The 19,487-nt window shown below is 37.7% G+C and overlaps 1 protein-coding gene across 1 annotated transcript; it reads right to left on the reverse strand.

Moving 5' to 3' along the window:
* Positions 1-454: 454 nt before the first annotated feature.
* On the reverse strand, positions 455-19,237 carry LOC145288774 (transcription initiation factor IIA subunit 2-like). The gene is made up of 4 exons (XM_080136355.1): positions 19,032-19,237; positions 9,788-9,892; positions 8,524-8,670; positions 455-749 (listed from the first exon to the last, which is right to left on the reverse strand). Exons 1-3 carry the CDS (start codon positions 19,104-19,106, stop codon positions 8,527-8,529), a joined length of 324 nt encoding a protein of 107 aa, XP_079992481.1. The 5' UTR covers positions 19,107-19,237; the 3' UTR covers positions 455-749; positions 8,524-8,526.
* Between the last annotated feature and the right edge of the window lie 250 nt (positions 19,238-19,487).

Genomic DNA, 19,487 nt, shown 5'->3' on the forward strand with positions numbered 1-19,487 from the left:
ATAGTTTCTTTCCTCGAACAGCTAGACTTTGGAATTCCCTTCCTGCTACCTGCTTTCCCTGACTGTACTGATATGCAAAAGTTTAAATGTAATGTAAATCAACATCTTGGTCATCTTTCCTAGGAATGGTCCTAAATAGTAGTAGCCACTGACGTCCAAGTAGCGATATGCCTTATTAGGAGGTGAACAAGAGTAAAAAATAAATAAATAAATAAAATAAATCTTGTAAATTGTTGAGATATGTCAACATCAGTATTTGTTTTTTCAAATACTAGTATCTTTTGTATATTTATACTAATGTTCAGCAGCCGTAAGACCAAACTAAGTGCATCATTCGTTTATGTACAGTGAACCTTTGGTGGTTACATCTGATGAATTGTTGATTTTGAACAAGTCTTGGCAATGACTGATGTTAACAAACCTACCAAGAGAATAAACAACTAAAACACAAAAATGTAAATTGCTTTTTATACAAATAATGAATTTTACATGAAATATGATAGAGAATCAAAAATAAAGTTGAAGTCCATTATTTTGGAAGGAGATGATTGGTTTAGATTTTCCTCATGTTCAATCTGTTTGTGATAATGTTGTCCACAAGTTTGAAGAAATGAAGCCAACAATGAAGGGAGAACAATTGTCGGACAAGTAGAAAAAATAAATAAGTGAAAAAAAAAAAAAAAAAGAAAAAAAAAGCCATTCCTCAATTTCCTATTGAAAACATCTGTATTTTTACAAAATGTTTATACCTGAAAAATAAAAATCCAAAGTTTAAGAAAATCAGTAAAAGATTACAAAGATAAAAATTTATTATATGCAATTTTAAAAAAAAAATTGTAATGCCAGTTTTTATATCAATTAAGGTTTTTTTTTGTTTTACATATAATGGATGCCAAATAAGCTGTATTTGAAGATTATAATCTCAGAATCAATATTTGAGACATCAAATTTATTATCTTTCAAATGACAATGAAAAAAATAAAAATAAAAAATAAAAAAAAATCAAGAAATTGTTTACTTCTAAAAAAGATCCTTATCAATAGCATTTTAGAGATTGACCTTGCATAAGCAATTATGAAACTACATTAACAGGAATTCTTAGATAAGTATATTAAAAAACAGAAATGTATCAAACTCCTTTTAAACATGGATGCAATATACAATAGATGAAGGATGCAATTGTGAAATTTCCACAAGTCCCACTATTTAATATAAAACGTTAATATTTTTTTTAAATAATCACCCATTCATATTATTTTTTTATTTTCATCCTAAGTCTAATTTTTTTTAATTATATTAGTGGCTTGGCAAGGTCACAGGGGAGACAACCAAGCAAAAACATCCGAAGCAAAATTTATCCCAAAGCAGAAAAACTATAGCTGGCTTGCTAGGACACTATATGTGTGTGTGTGTGTATATATATATGCACACAGGGTGATGTGATGCGCAAGTGTGTTAGCTATAAGGTAGCGTCTTGGCTTACGCACAATCTCGCTCTCAGCAACCACCACTGGCTAACCTTGCGCGAAACGAGAAGCCGAGTGCGTAAGTCTTCTCCTGTCAGTACACAGCCTCTCCATCATCAAGACCTCTGCTGTGCCTCCTCGTGGTCACACACGGTAACTGGCTGTCATGCGACACCAGGCTGAATCAGTAGAGGATCTCGGAACAGTAGGGAGTCCCAGAGGGACTGTGCTACGGCCCACCAACGTGTGGACATGCCCTGACACATTACCAATCCCTATCCCAGCCATGGGTCAAATGGCCTCACTGCCTTGTGAGAGCCATGGAAATGGATAAGGCTAGGGGAGCAACCCCGACAGAAACGATGGAGTGGAGCCCCTTAGGCGGTTGGATGGCATACTTGCCTCCCTCCGGCAGCTCCTGCACCCTTGTTCGTCCCCAGCCGTCTCGACTATGTCTTGCCGTTGGAATTGGGCGGGCCAGGATGAGAGAGTGGACGCAGCAGCGAGGAGCGCAGAGAGGCTGGCGTGGGCTTCGCCATCAAGACTGAGCACGTGAGGAAGCTGGTTAGCATCCCGGACGGCATCAATGACCGGCTGATGAAGATGCAACTCCCGCTCAACAAGGCAAGAACCGCCACACTGATCAGCGCCTACGCACCAACCATGACTAACTCCAAAGATACCAAGGACCAGTTCTATGAAGATCTGGAAAGCCTCATCTCCGCTGCTCCGCAGAGAGAGAAGCTCATCGTCCTCGGTGACTTCAATGCCCGTGTTGGCATGGACCATTCCACTTGGGACCGGGTCCTTGGTCACCATGGAGTGGGCAAGTGCAATAGCAACGGCCTACGGCTGCTCAGCCTTTGCGCTGCACACGACCTTTCCATCACCAACACCATGTTCCGCCTACCCACCCGTAACAAGACGTCATGGATGCACCCACGCTCCCACCACTGGCATCTGATTGACTACGTCATCATCAGGGCAAGGGACAGGAGAGACGTAAGATTGACCAAGGCTGTGTGTGGTGCCGACTGTTGGACAGACCACCGCCTGATCATATCCAAAATGTGCCTCTACATCCAACCCAAGAGGCGGCCTCAGGGCCAGAAAGTCACAAAGCGCCTTGACCTGGAAAAACTTAAAAGTCCAGATGTCATCCATGAGCTACAGGAAGCAATCAACGACAAGCTATCTGTCCCCCTCACCATCTCGGACACTATTGAAGATCAGTGGGCACACCTCAGAGACTCCACCTACTCCATCGCTCTCGAAATCATTGGACCCAAGCAAAAGAAGCACCAGGACTGGTTTGATGAAAATGACTCTGAGATTCAGCCCCTCCTGGAGGAGAAACGCCAACTTCTCCGTGCACATCAGAGTGACCCCAAGTGTTTTGCAAAGAAAGCTGCCTTCATCAACATCCGCAGCAAGGTGCAGGCCAGACTCCGCTCCATGCAGGATGCCTGGCTCAGCGCCAAAGCAGAGGAGATCCAGGAGCATGCCGATAGCCAGGATATGAGGAAGTTTTACGATGCGCTGAGGGCTGTCTACGGTCCCCAGTCCTCTAGCTCCTCTCCCCTGCTTAGCTCCGATGGAACAACTGTCTTGAATGACAAAAAGCAGATCCTTGATAGATGGGCGGAGCACTTTAACAGTGTGCTAAACCGACCATCTTCCATCAACGATGAAGCCATCGATCGACTACGCCAGGAGCTTATCAACGAGGAGCTCGACATCCCACCCTCGTCAGAGGAAGTAAGCAAAGCCATCAAGCAACTTTCCTCTGGGAAGACCCCGGGCCCCGACTCAATTCCAGCAGAAGTATACAAAGCTGGTGGACCTACACTGCTTTTAAGACTAACAGAACTCTTCCAATCCATGTGGGAGAGTGAAGAATTACCGCAAGATTTTCGTGATGCTACTATCGTTCACATTTACAAACGCAAGGGAAATCGTCAGTCATGTGACAACCACCGCGGGATATCCCTTCTTTCCATCGCCGGGAAAATCCTGGCCCGCGTCCTTCTCAACCGCCTGCTGGTGCACCTTGAAGATGGTCTTCTTCCCGAGAGCCAGTGTGGCTTTCGAGCGGGCCGCACGATGACTGATATGATCTTTGCTGCACGCCAATAGCAGGAGAAGTGTGTCGAGCAGCACCGGGGCCTCTACACTACGTTCGTCGACCTGACCAAGGCCTTCGACACTGTTTGCCGAAATGGCCTCTGGCGGATCATGAAAAAATTTGGTTGTCCAGACAGGTTCATCACCATTGTCAGGCAGTTCCATGAGGGCATGACCGCTCGTGTCCTGGATGACGTCGACCCCTCAGAACCCTTCCCTGTGACCAACGGGGTCAAGCAGGGCTGTGTCTTAGCCCCGACGCTCTTCAGCATGGTTTTCTCTGCCATGCTCCAGGACGCTTTCAAAGACAGTCACTCTGGCATTGTCATCAAGTACAGATGTGACGGGAAATTGTTTAACATCAGGCGAATGCAGGTAGTCACGAAAGTGAGGGAAACCATCATCAGAGACCTTCTCTTTGCCGATGACTGTGCCCTTAATGCCCCAAATGAGATAGAGATGCAACGTCAAATGGACGGATTTTCCACCAGTTGTGACAACTTTGGTCTCACCATCAGTACAAAGAAGACAGAAGTTATGTACCAACCCGCCCCAGGAGATGCATACCATGAACCCGGCATCACTGTCAAAGGACAGAAGATCCATGCTGTGGAGCAATTCACCTACCTTGGCAGCACCCTCTCCCGCACCGCCAACATTGACATTGAGGTTAACCATAGGATCTCCACAGCGAGCAGTGCATTTGGAAGACTTAGAGATAATGTGTGGAAGAGGAGAGGCATTACACTCGCAACCAAACTGAAAGTATACCGAGCGGTCGTCCTGACAACCCTACTCTACGCCTGCGAAACTTGGACGCCATATAAAAGACATGAAAAACAGTTGAATGGCTTCCACCTCAGATGCCTCCGTAATCTTCTCAACATCCGCTGGCAAGACAGAATTCCTGACACAGAAGTCTTGAAGCGCGCGGGGCTCCATACCATCACCACCATAATCCGCAAAACCCAGCTCCGGTGGGCAGGCCATGTCTATCGCATGCACGACAGCCGAATCCCCAAACAACTTTTCTATGGGGAACTCAGCCAGGGAAAGCGGAATGCAGGGGGCCAAAAGAAACGATATAAAGACTGTCTGAGAACGTCCCTAAAAGACTTTGACATCAGCCCCCAATCTTGGGAGAGTCGCGCTGCTAAACGTTCGGCCTGGCGTTGCGTCATCAGCCTAGGAGCCGACAGGGCAGAGAATCAACGCACGACACACGACCAGCAGAAGCGCAAGAGGAGGAAGGAGAGAGCTGCCGGTTCACAGCCTGCCGATACCGCCTTCACGTGTCCAGAGTGTGGAAGAGTTTGCCGAGCACGGATTGGCCTCATCAGCCATCTCAGGACCCACAAACCCCTGACGCCGAATTGATTGATACCTTGGTCATCGTCGATTTCGTTGGACGAGCAAGAAGAATATATATATATATATATATATATATATATATATATATATATATATATATGCTAATTAGGGCATATTTTATTGGTTTGAAAATATAGGTTCTTTTTAACCAACTGTCATAAAATTTTAACCATAGAATAGTATTATAATCTAAAAGCCTGCAAATTGTCATGTAGTTTTGGTCCATACCACTTTTTGGGGGCAATTTTATAAGTTAGAAATCTCAGTAACTACTGATCAGAATTTAACAAATGAAGCTAATGACCTGAATTGTGTAGTGGGCTACACTGTTTCAAGAAGTGGAGGATCACTTTTCTATATTAATTTAACATAAAATGAGCATCCACTTTATGGCCATTTAGCTATAAAGTGGGTGTTCATTTTACATTAAATTAATATAGAAAAGTGATCCCCCACTTTATAATTTCTTCATATTTTGGAAACTACTCATTTCTTGGAATTTTTACTGTTATTTTCGTTTTCAGCACCCTTAAAAACCAATAATAGTAATTTTAAAGGATTTTTCGTGGATGACAAGATACTGCACCTTTACCAATACTTCAATCCTAGTAATTTGCTTTCCTAGTTTTGCATATGAATTACAAAATATCTGATATTTCCCCAAAACCTTTGGCCTTAATGCAGGGGAGATTAAAACTTGCTATGGTTTCAAATGAGCTGAAATAACAGCAAGGGGAGACTTGATTCTAAATATTTCTTGTTTGTGCATATCTCCGCCACTTTTGGAAATAGGGTATGATTATGAACATCTCCATTATCAAATAATCTTTATACACTCAAGTTTATTTTATATATGAACCCCCCCCCCCCAAAAAAAAGGTTATATATAACTCATAGGCAAATTGAATTGTGAAATGCTTTTATCTTTGGTTCTATGGGACTATGCATGAAAATTTGCAGGTTTTTTTTAAGATTATAATACTATTCTATGGTTAAAATTTTATGACAATTGGTAAAAAAGAACCTATATTTTAAAACTAATAAAATATGCCAAAATTTGCCTACATTTGTATATATAGTGTCCTGGCAGGCCAACTTTAGTTTTGCTGCTTCTGTTGTCTCCCCTGTGGCTTTGCCAGGCCACAAATATTTATTCCAGATTAAACAAACTCAAAAGTAAAAACTATTGAATTTCAATGAGATTGTTGATAGTACTCAATTAAGAGCAAGATATCTTATTTAATTAAGACTGAAACAGTAAATTTATTGTCACGACTTACGGTAATTTTGTTTATCTAAATTGAATAAAATATATTGCCCATTTAATCATTTTGTTTTAACATTTAAAAAATATTCTTTTTAATTTAATATTTTTAATTCAACAACATCTGTTATTTAAAAAAGTGAGCGATAGATGTTATGGTTTTATTTGTCAATATTTAATTTTTAATTAACTATCAATTGTTTTTTTTAAGTTTTAAAAAGTTGCAGTCTCCTAAACATGAACTCCAGGCACAAAATTTGATATTAGTTCAGTTACTAAAGACAAAAGGTAAGAGAGTATCTAATCCCAGTTTTAATCTCTTAACATTTAAAACCTCTGGTATAAATGGCCAATCAATACATATCTGTTTAGTATTATAAATAAAATATTATGCTCTAATGTAGTTAAGCACTGCTTTATTTCTTCACATATGAGGGTTTTTTTTTCGTTTTTTAACCAGGACACTGCGCATAAGTTACTAAAATTAGTCCATGTATATGTAAAGGATTCAAATACTGAATTTGAAATTGAAAAAGTCTCTTACAGAGTTGAAGTTTTGATGAACAAAATTTAGAGGGCTAATCAATATATACTTGTATAGTATTATAAATACTATTGAGATCATCAAGCGAGGAGGACAAAAACTACTTAGCACTCTCTGCACAATCATAGAGTGCCTGGACCACTGCAACTGTCCCTCAAGATTGGAAAGACGCACAGCTAGTGACCATATTCAAAAAGGGAGCTTGCAGGTTGTGCGGTAACTACAGGGGTATATCACTGCTCTCAGTCCCTGGGAAAGTGTTCACTCATGTTCTCCTGAACAGGCTTACAACGCATGCTGAAACCTTGCTACCCGAGGCACAATATGGATTCCGTGCAAACAGAAGCACAGCGGATATGATCTTTTTTACTCAAACAGATCCAGGAAAAGTGTGTGGAGCAAAATATGGAGCTGTACATGATCTTTGTGGATTTTACGAAGGCTTTCGACACGGTGGATCGAAGCACTCTTTGGGAAGTCTTGCTGAAGGTTGGCTTTCCTGCACACTTCACCAGCCTTGTAAGAGCCCTTCATTCAGGCATGAAAGCCACAGTTAAGCTCAAGGGCAAGCTCTCCGATCCATTCGACATGCAGAATGGTGTCAGACAGGGCTGTGTCCTCGCTCCAACCCTCTTCTCACTCTACCTGTCAGTTGTGCTTCGGCATGCCTTTAGAAATTGTGATAAGGGTGTTTTTATACGATCTAGGCCGAGAGCAGACCTTTTCAATGTCAATGCATACAAATCCGCAAATAGAACAACAAAGACACTCATACGGGAGCTCATGTTTGCTGATGACACCGCATTGTAGCGCATAGTCACGAGGATGCTCAGGACATAATAACTCGCTTCGCAGGATCAGCCAAGGCCTTTGGATTAAAGATTAACATCAAGAAAACCGAAATGATGTACCAACAATCCCCTGGATCACCAGCAACAAGCCAGCCAATTAAGATTCAAGACCAAGAGCTTTACAATGTCAGCAAATTCAAATACCTAAGGACCACGGTCATGAACAATAACAAAATGGATGATGAGATTTCTACAAGAATGGCTAACGCCGCCATATCCTATGGAAAACTCAAACAGAAGGTCTGGCAAAATAAAGACCTGATTTTCAGAACTAAATACTTGGTGTACCGCATGATCGTTCTCTCGTCACTCTTATACGGTGCAGAAACTTGGCCAGTGTACACACTGGTAGCCTGCAAGCTCAACACCTATATGATGAGACACCTCCGGCAGATTTTAAATGTAAAGTGGTATGACTTTGTCAGCAACAGGGAGATCCTATCACAAGCCAACCTCCCAAGCATATATGACCTGCTCATCCGGAAAAACCTGAGATGGGCCAGGCACGTAAACAGAATAGAGAACTCCCGACTACCAAAACAGATACTATTTTCACAACTGGAGGATGGAGTACGAGGCATAGGCAGACCTAAGCTCAGGTTTCGTGACATTGTCAAATGAAATCTAAAGGACAGGTTGATCCCTACTGGAAGCTGGCAGACCCTCAGTCGCGACCGTGACAAGTGGAGAATGATGGTTCACAGGAAGTCGTCTTCGGACACGAAGGACAGCACATGATGAGTATTATAAATAAAAAAATATATCACATTCTAAAATAATTAAGCACTCCATTTTTTTTATATCAGGATCCTATGCATAAGTTACTAAATTAAATTATATGTAAATGATTCAAATAGAAAAAAAAAAAGTCCTGTTACATGGATGAAGTTTTGATGTACAAACCTTTCACTTCTGTGGTTCACCCTTTCCATCACAAGCCACGATCTTCACTTTATCTACTTTGGCAATTTCTTGGACTTCACGGAATTCCACATTTTCTAACACAAAAGTCCATACATTATCACAAAAGCGATAAGTGTTCAAATGACCCTGGAAAAAAAAAAAACGAGAATGCATCATTCAATTAACAAAAAAAGTCTTATCATTAAAGTCAAATTACATTCAAACATTCGGATCAAGTGTTTATGAAATAATCATAATCTATATAACAGATATATGCATTAAATTGGATTTATACATACAAAAACAAACATTATGGAAAATTAGTAATGCTATGTTGCTTAAAAATAAGACATGCGTAGTGGGAGGGGGGGTATTGTCTGTGGCATGTACATCTCATTACGCGTATCTTTTATACAAGTGTGTGTAATACGTATGTGTAATAGACGTGTGGGTGTTTTTTTGTCTATATCTATGTATGTAATCGTGATATCTCTAGTGTCTATATGGCCATATTCACATATTCATAATGTCTTATCGTCTAAGTTAGTACATGTGTGCATAACTTTTTTTCGGCCCCTTGGTTTCATTGCTCGTATCTCCAAAAGGAATCGCGTGCACAAAATAACAAGTCAGAGGCTTCTTTTAATTAATGCTTGGTTTTGTTCTTTCCGAATCTTGGTGGTTCCCATTCTTTCTTATTTTAACTCTTATTGCATGCATTTCTTTCTCCGACACATCTGCGCCATCCAAAATTGGAAACCAGACCGAGTTGCATGCAAGAGAAAAGATATCTTCCTCTCTTTCTTTCATGCTCTCTCACACGTACCTGATTGATCTATTCCAGGTGCTATCATTGACCCCAGCTACCGAGATTGACATAAGTCAGCAACTTAACCCTTGAACTCCCCTTGCACTAACCAACCTTCACAGCCAAAAAAAAAAAAAAATCAATTTTCAACATGCTGGCATAACCCAAGATAGATTACATAACAAGACTATTTTTAAATAAGTGAGGAAATACATTTAGATAAAAAATAGATAAGCCTCAATTTCAAAAGTAAAAACGAATCAATACTTTCTTAATCACAATACTGATAATATTTACCCCCCTCCCACCAGGATGTTATCAGATTTTAAAACAAATTCATTTGAATATTTAACTAAATTTGTAAGCTGGGTCATTTGTAAATCCAAAATATGCCCATCTCCCATTTAATTGAGAATAAAATGAATCGACAACCAAAAAGAAAAATTGTGTACAAACCTTAAAGGATACTCGATTTCGAACTCTACTCGCCAATGCAGCATTGATTGCCTTATCAAATTGGATTAACACCTTTAGAGCAAGTTGGGGTGTAATTTGGCCACACTGAAAGTTTGGAGGAAAAAAAAATAAAATATAAGAATTCAAAAAATAAAAAAATATATATATTAAGATTCAAAGAAAAAAAAAAAAAAAAATTTTCTTTAATCTCTTGTAACACATGTTTTACTCATAAAATGCCCGGCATGCTGATTATGCTAGTGAAACAAAAAAGTTTAAGAAAAAATAGCTGCAGGATAACTGGCCATTTTCTTTTAAAAACAAATTCTGACAATCATTTATGTCAAATATTTTCTGGCAAAACTATTTGAATTTTGCAAAATGATATTTTAATGAAAAGTGAACAAATCTTTGTAGTAAAAAGTTGCATTTAATACAGAAATCATCTTAGCAACCTTCTATAAGAGCACCTTAGGGTATTTAATATTGTTTTTATTAATCAAATGTTGAAAGGTGAAGTAAAATAATTCCAAATTTCAAAGGATCAAAGTTTAATTATAATTCAAATTGCTGAATTGTTAAAAAATAATCTGAAATACTGCAAAACTGAAGATGTCAAAATAATATTGACATTAAGTAAATGCATTTATTTGTTAATGACAGACTTCTTTGTGAATAAGCTGAAATTCAGCTAGATTCAGCTAGACGGGTGTTTTTCGTGAAAGATTGGCGAGGGGGGAACCAGAGATTGGAATTCAGACGAGCACCTGCCATGCAAATAACGATAAAACAAGGATAGGCTCGCAACGTCTCTTCTGTGGGAGAGAGGTTGCAGGGTAGAGAAAAGGGCATCCCCCACTAAGCCACGAAGTCTATTTTGTACTCTGTCAAGGCAGGATAGGCTGTTTTTAGCAGCTCCTGCCCAGATATGGCAACAGTATTCCATCCTTGGACGTACTTGGTTTTTATATAGATAGAGAATTGCATCAGTAGTGAGATATCTTCTGGAGCGGTAGAAGGATCCCACCATCTTTCCAGCGACCTTGGCAACAGATTTGATGTACTTGCTCCATTTATGATCAGGAGTAAAGGTCAAACCCAGAAGCTTGTCAAAACACGGGGCCTCACCCAGACGATAGCCATCCATCACAATTGATGCCAGATGGGGATCAGAGCGTTGATGATGTAAGGATAGGAGTTTGGTTTTGGATGCATTAAAGGTACATGGTGTTATTCTGTCGGTTATTAACACAGCTGAGCTGGAGCTCCACTGCATCCAGGCTGTCCACTTCATACAGAGGTCCAGTCCACTAGATGATCGAGGTTGGGACTAGAGTAGCCTGGTGTTGGTGGCTGGTCAGGTATCTTTTTCAGCCAGATGTCCAGATGTTTTTTGAAATTGTTGAGGGACACTCCTTATATTTCTTATTACAGCTGGAATACAGTTGAATATTCTTGTGCCACTGTAGTTGGAACTGTGGTGGATGAGGGAGTTGATCTTCCGTGTAGTTCCAAGTATAGTTTTTATATAGTACAGCCTCCCTTGCTGCTGATGGGTTATTTCTACTATTGTTGTGCTTGGGACCCTTCCTTCCAAAATCTTCGATATATAGATGATAATATATCGTTCTCTTCAACATTGTAGTGAATACAGTTGCAGCTCCTTCAGCCTCTCTTAGTAATTCATTTGGTCTGCTCCACATATTTTGCTCGTTAATGTTCTCTGGGGTGTTTCTATTTTGCAGATTTGTTACGTTTTGTGGAGACCACAGCTGGAGCCTTGGAAAAGGGATTTCCATAGTGTGAGCATGCACTCACTGTTCCTACACCTGAAGGTTCTCAGTATCCATCCTATTATCTTGCGACCGATGTGATGTGGTCAATATGTTGTGTGAAGGTGGTATCTTTAATCATATAAACCCCTTAGATCCTTCACTACTTTCTTTGTTGATGTGATTTCTTGTTGCTCACACCAGTATCCAGACTTTTCCTTGAGATGGTCTTTATCACCATATTGCAGTAGTTCAAATTTGTCTTCATGTACAAACATTGTTGTCATTAGTCCATTTTATAATTTTGTTGAGGTCTTCTTGTAAAAGCCTTGAGTCGTGGTGTGGAGATCTTTTTCATGATTCGTGTGTTGTCAGCAAAACATGTTGCTATGGCGTGTTCCAGGTCTCTATATCAGTAACCATTATAAGAAACAATAGAGGATCTAATACTGAACTTTGTGGTATGCTGCTGATGACCTTACTTGCCTCTGATAAGCTCCCTCGAATGGTTCCTTTTTGTATCCATGTCCCAAGTTTTCCATTGACAAAAAAAAAATTTGGAGACGGGAATGATTCTATAACAAATGAAGGTGCTCGTGCATTGTACAAACTGGAAGTTGGTAATTCCGCATTACAAACCAGATTTCTCATAAATGTCCACTCGAATGTGTCAAGAATAGTTAAAAATGCTCTGAAACCAATTTAAATTATTTTTTTTGGCAGAACTGAACAGAATCATTCCCCACTAAGAACAGCTTTCGAAATAAACCTCCCAAACCTCCCCATCGCTTTCATTTTTTTTTTTTTACAGTTTTTTTTAGTGAATTATGGATTGGACATTAATGTATGGGGTGGGGGAATTCTCGTTCAAGTTCACCTTTTTTTTTTTTAAACAGTATTTTCAAGTTAAATTCTTTTTTTACTATATTTCCGTTTATTAAATTATTAGGTGAAAGTACAGAATATGGTACTTATGCACTTTTATTACCGTACTGAAATAACATTTAGAAAGCCATTCTTAACATGGGGGAAAGGAGGGCGTTTTCTAACTATTCTCTACTTTCACTTCACAATTTAATAAAAAAGATATAAAACTTGAAAATACTATTTTTAAAAAATAGCGCGGTTAGAAAAGTGCATAAGCACCCAGAAGACTTACAAAACACGATCCTCTTCTCTCTTTTTTTTTTTTAAATTAAATTTTCACTCCAAACAAGGCAAGGTGCCACTTTGAAATAAGGGGCTACTATTGGGGACATAAGTTACAGCGGTATTATGAAGGGAGATGAGCAACAAGAGAACTTCTGCATGTCAGTACAGTTGGGAAATCAGAATCCTGGAAGGGAGTTCCAAAGTCTAGCAGTTCTGGGGAAGAAACTATTGGAGTAAAGCCTTTCTTACACCTAGGGATCTCTACTGTGAAGGGGTGGGACTTAATTGCTTGTCAGATTTGTCGGGGGTAGTCATGTTGAGGAGGTACAAGTGCTTGTAGTTTGCCATTAAAGTACTTGTAGAACAGGCAGAAGGATGCAACATTTCGTTGATGGGACAGAGGCTGAAGCCTAGATGACAGTTCATAGGTACGGCCAAAATGAATGCCAATGCTCAAGATGTATAAACATTTTGACCCCTCCCTTTACTTAAAAATTTACCAAAAATCAGAAAATTAACCAATTTTAATGAAATTTTCAGTATTTATCAAATAATGATCGCGGAATATAATGAACTAATTATTTTTATTTAAATCCAAGTAGAAATGTATTATTTTGTTTAAACAAAAAATACCTTTACTAAAGTTATGGTTTTCAGTAGTAAATAAAAAATGCAAGCATTTATTTTGCTTTTTTTTTATAAAGCATCGTAATTTGTAACAAAAAAATAAAATAATTTTTACAGGAACATTACAAAAAAAGTCCCTAAAGTCCATATTAATGAATTCAATATAACTCGAAGAAAAATGAATTTCTCAAACTACCGATATTACCATTGAATTAAGCATTATTTAATATTTTCACACGAAAAAAATTATAATAGCAAAAATATTTCTACTTTTTTTTTTAAATTACAGATTTCACAATTTTTATATGCAAGATTTTAATAATTTCCTTGCATGCAAGAAAGTGAAACTTTCGGCATAACATAATTTTTATATAATCTCGAACAATAATTAAAAAAAAAAAAAATCAATTTAAAAACAGGAACATAAAAAATAAATTAAAAAATGATAAAAATTAATACAAACGTTCAGAATAGGAATATATGGATGCACGTCTGGGGAAAAAAAAAAAAAAAAAATCTGACACCCCTATCTCCTTTTACTATCATGACTTCATTTTGAAACAGTGTTTCGATTGGCTGAAATTTTGGACCTCCTTATAATCGTGTTCACAAACCTTTATTTGTTGCGGTTTTGGCGAACAGTAAATTACGTGCTTTTTGAGGGCTAATTAAGTTATTTTTGCACAAACAAGGTTTTTTTTATTTATTTAATTCAATATCTTAGGACTTTACTAATTATTTTTGAAATAGACCAAGAAAACTAATATTTATCTTTTAAAGGATTTTACAATGAATTTATTTAACTTTAAAATTTAGCTGAATTGGTTAGCTCGCCGTGAAAATATTTTTCATAACTTTTTTTTCACGTGTACAAATATTTTTTTCCTTTAGGGAATTAACTTAAGTTTCTAATCCTTCAAATACAATCAAAAAGTAGTCGAAAACCCACAAAAAAATTATGATAATTGGCTTTCAAAACTAAATCCCTCTATTTTTGCCCATACCTAACAGTTCAGGACCTATCAGGTTGGTGATTCTCTTTTGAACCCTGTCCAAGAGATAGAGTCAAGCAGCAGATGCACCAGCCCAAATGTGACAACAGTATTCCATACATGAGCGAATGGTGGCCTTATAGAGGTACAAGATACTTTCAGGCGTAAGTAGTTGGTATGTTATGGTAGAGAGAGACCACCTTCTTTGCAGCAGTATCAATGTATCTATTCCAGTTCATGTTCCCTGTAAACATTAGACCGAGGAGTTTAAAGAAAGTACTTTCAGGCAAAGTGTTCTTGGCCATTGCTATTGGTGGTAGAGAAGGTTTTTTGTAATTATTGAAGGTAACTAGCTTAGTCTTGGCAGCATTGAATGCGACCATCCATTTTTGTCCCCCATTCCACTACAGATTGGAGGTCATCCTCTAGTGATTCTGCCATTTCCTTAGATGTGTGTTCATTTGTTTTCCCCTCGTATCTGTTATAGAGTGGTATCATCAGCAAATATACCCATCTCAGAATTAATTTTATCAGGGAGGTCATTTATGAATATCAGGAATAATAAAAGTCCAAGGATAGACCCCTGAGGTACTTCCACATTTATATCATATTGTTTAGATATACGACCGTCGAGGACAACTTGGATTTTTCTCTTATGCATTCCTCCAGTGATACCATATGATCTAATTTTCCTCCATCGTGCCATACCCTGTCAAAAGCCTTAGATATATACCGCTCTACTCTTCCCTGTTTTGTCCAGTGAATGGTATATACGTTTAGAGATTACAGTTAAGATATCTGCTGTGGAACGGGCTTGCCTAAATCCATATTGTTTGTCAGTTAGCTGTAAGGTGATGGACTAGGGCTTGATTAATTATAGACTCAAATATTTTGGTGAAAAGCGGGAGGAGGCTAATGGGACGATAATTTAATGGGTCAGTTCTTTCACCAGAATTCTTGTAAACTGGTACCACAGAAGCGGTTTTCCAGCAGTCGGGGGCTTTCTAAATAACGTTATTTTGGCAGTGTAATATAGATGTGCAAGTATCAGCCATTGTTCTTTCCAGACATTTACAAGAAATCCGGTTCATAATATGCAACAGTACCAAATTGAATACCCCCTCCTGAAAAAAAAAAAAAAAAAAAAAAAGACACGGTTTAGTTAAAAAAATAAAGGTACTTTTACACTTTATCGGAACTGGAGACGCCATTTTATTTCGCACACCTGCCATCAAAATCCAAGGGAGAAACCAGTACTTTAAACTATGGCAGAAACATGAAATATATAACAAAAAAATTAAACTGGAGAACGATTGCTTCCGGAAGAATAAATTAACCTAAAATTAGATGAAAAACTTTCCCGCTTTCATTAATTAAATCGAAACATTTCCAATTAAACAATTATGGATACATGTTCTCTTTTACTTTATTTATTTACTTTTTTTCATAGTTCTTTCTGGAAGTTTATCTAGTTTAATTATTTTGTTATTTATTTCTAACTTCGGCCATAGTTTAAAATACTGAATTTTAACGACAAGTGCGCGACAAAATACTGGAATTTTAACGACAAGTGCGCGAAATAAAATTGCATCTAGAGGTTCGGCGATAAAGTGTAGAAGCACCAAAATAAAATACAGTCCTGGTGAACTTATTGAACCGTGCTGAAATAATATTATGGCGGAGTTGTACAGCAATCACCCCTATGCATAATTTCTATACTGATAGGTTTTTCAAATTTTTTCACTTGATTAACCAGAAAAAAAAAAAAATCATTTCGACATTTGAAAGAGGTGCTCACTTTTTAGTTACAACGTTCTGGTAAATCGGTCACCCATTTTTTTCTAAATATGGAAGTGTCTTCTGGAGATATGAAATGGTCGCATGTTGACGAAGCAATGTATCGGGAGGCGTACAATATGAAAATTGACAACGGGATAGAAAATTATGAAACATTTCTCCAGCATATTAGTGAAATTTATAATACTTTAAAAATAAATCAATAAATAAAAAAAATGCTACATTAATAACACTAAAAACATATCCAGGTACTAGTGCACTTATTGATCCGTGCTTATTTTTTTTTTATTTTTTATTTTTTTTTTTACACAGTGGTCACCACTTATCAAGGCCTGGAAGCCACTCAGGGATAAGGGTTATTGCAAGTACATTACGTTAGTGTGGAGATTTGATGAAGTGTTTACTTAAGGGGGCGGTTCATTAGGAATTTGTTAACATTGGACTTGAAGACATCCAAGTTGTAGTCCGGTGGGAAGCAGGCAGACGAAACAGAGTTCCACAGGCGTGCAGTTCTAAGAAAGAAGCTTTGTTCATGAAATCCACGTTTTGATTTAGGCACAGATAAAGAGTGGGGGAAATTTTTCAGTGGATTCGGCTAGACGGGTATTTTTCGTGAAAGATTGGCGAGTGGGGACCAGAGATTGGAGTTCAGACGAGCACCTGCCATGCAAATAACGATAAAACAAGGATAGGCTCGCAACGTCTCTTCTGTGGGAAAGAGGTTGCAGGGTAGAGAAAAGGGCATCCCCCACTAATCCACGAAGTCTATTTTGTACTCTGTCAAGGCAGGATAGGCTATTTTTTGCAGCTTCTGCCCAGATATAGCAACAATATTCCATCCTTGGACATACTTGGCTTTTATATAGATAGAGAATTGCATCAGTAGTGAGATATCTTCTGGAGCGGTAGAAGGATCCCACCATCTTTCCAACGACCTTGGCAACAGACTTGATGTACGTGTTCCATTTTAGATCAGGAGTAAAGGTCAAACCCAGAAGCTTGTCAAAACACGGGGCCTCACCCAGACGAGAGCCATCCATCACAATTGATACCAGATGGGGATCAGCGTTGATGATGTAAGGATAGGAGTTTGGTTTTGGATGCATTAAAGGTAACCAGCCACATCTTCCCCCACTGAACCAACCACACGCTCGAGATCAGAGGAGAGAGAAATAATAATTTTATTTAAAAAACCATTCTTAACATGGGGAGGGGAGGGTATTTTGAACCTATTCTATACTTTAAACCTACAATTGAATAATAAAAAAAAAAAACATCATAAAACTTTAATTAAACTTTAATTAAACTTGGAAATACGATTTTAAAAATAGCGCGGATCAGTGATCCGGCGGATCACTGATCCGCGCTATTTTTAAAATCCGCCGGATCAGTAAGTGCACTAGCACCCATATCCAGTTAGGTAGAAAAGTAACATATTGCCTTTGATAACATTTATTTATTAGTTTTTGAAAACTTTTTCGAATCTATGTGTACAGTAATACAAACCCTATAGGATTATCAGACAATTATGGTGCATACGTATTTGTTTATTAGTCACATGTGTACTTATCGCAGTTTCTGTTTCTATTATTTTCAGATCTTGATCATTGTTTAATCAACGAATAAAGATTGACAAATAGAGCAGACTCTTATTTACCCCCCAAAAAAACTAAATAAGTAAAAAAAAAAAAAATTTAAAAAAAAACTCGAAACTTTATTTCCATAAAAAAAAAAAAGTCATGTTCATTCTAATTTTTTTCTTCTTTGAGAAACAAAAATATTTCTGACTTACAAATGCGGTAGGCTCATGTCATTTTTACTTTCTATGGTTTTGATATACCCGCGTTTTTATTGGTTACAAAATGGGTGACTGATTTACCAGAACGTTGTAACTAAAAAGTGAGCACCCCTTTCAAATGCGGAAATAATCTTTTTTTTCAAAATTTTTTTTTTCATAATCTGGTTAATTAGTGTCCAATCAATAATAATCCAGTGAAAAATTTTCAAAAAATCTATCAGTATAGAAATTACGCAGGGGGGTGATGGTTGTACAACTCCGCCAACATTATTATTTAGAAAGCCAGATACTCATGCAGAGAGTGATCCGTGCTGAAATAATAACGTTATTTAAAAAGCCATTCTTAACATGGGGAGGGGAGGGTGACGTGTACCTATTCTGTACTTTAACCTTACAATTGAATAATAATTTAAAAAAAAAACTTTAATTAAACGTGGAAATACGATTTAAAAAATAGCGCGGACGGACCACTCTCTGCATTAGCACCGAAAGCCATTCTTAACATGGGGAGAGGAAAGTGTTACTATTTTGTACTTCCACCTAACAGTAAAAAAAAAAAAAAGATATCGTAAAACTTTGATTTATCTTGAAAATACTATTTAAAAATAGCGCAGTTCAATAAGTGCACAACTGCACAGTGCACAAGCACCTAAAACACTCCCAAGCAGCATGTACAGCTAAAACAACTACATGCAAAATAATGTCTTTGTTTATTCGTTTATTTTTTTAAGTAAGTCATTATTCTTATTCGATTTATTTCTAAAGTTAAATTTCTTTGGTACTTCTGCAGTTTAAATAACTGCAATATTCAGAAATCCACTCTTAATATGAGAAGGGGGTATTGTTAGCTATTGTGTACTTTCACCTAACAATTTAATAAACAAAGAATACCATAAAATAGAATGCAACTTCAAAATCATACATAAAAAGATAGCACGGTCCGTAAACTGCAGAAGTACAATTTCTTTCTTAAATCAGCAAATAAAAGTAATTGTTTTACAACGGATTTTATCCGGAGATGGCCGCTGCTTTATCCGACAATTTCCAACATTTACGGTGTTTCCTCTAAGATTATTCGAAAAATAAAACGTAGCAAAATACTTCACCTGTATTAATTCGTCCAGACTTTCTTGCAAAGTATTTCCTATGGTGGTATTTCGGTATAATTGGTAGCTACTCATGATTCTGGAGCGGTTCTGCTGGTAAAATGAAGAGACAAAAGTAAGAAAGGAATAACTAAAAAAGCGACCAATGGAAAATTCGCTTATGCTTGATTTCCGCCAGAAAACAAGAACAACTAACTCTGTCTTGCTTCTTAGCCGGTGTAATTTACAATGATATTCCTGATGCAAAATACACCTTTTTTTTCTATCTAGTTTTTTAAATCAAGGAAATATAATGTACTTTGGGTACTCATGCAGAGAGTGATCCCTGCTGAAATAATAAGATTATTATTTAAAAAGCCATTCTTAACATGGGGAGGGGAGGGTGTTTTGTACCTATTCTGTACTTGATTTTATTTTTTTATTTTTTTTTTAATCTTACAATTGAATAAAAAACAT

The sequence above is a fragment of the Euprymna scolopes genome, chromosome 2 (assembly GCF_053919585.1).
Source record: "Euprymna scolopes isolate OS-2025 chromosome 2, ASM5391958v1, whole genome shotgun sequence".
Taxonomy (NCBI): domain Eukaryota; kingdom Metazoa; phylum Mollusca; class Cephalopoda; order Sepiida; family Sepiolidae; genus Euprymna; species Euprymna scolopes.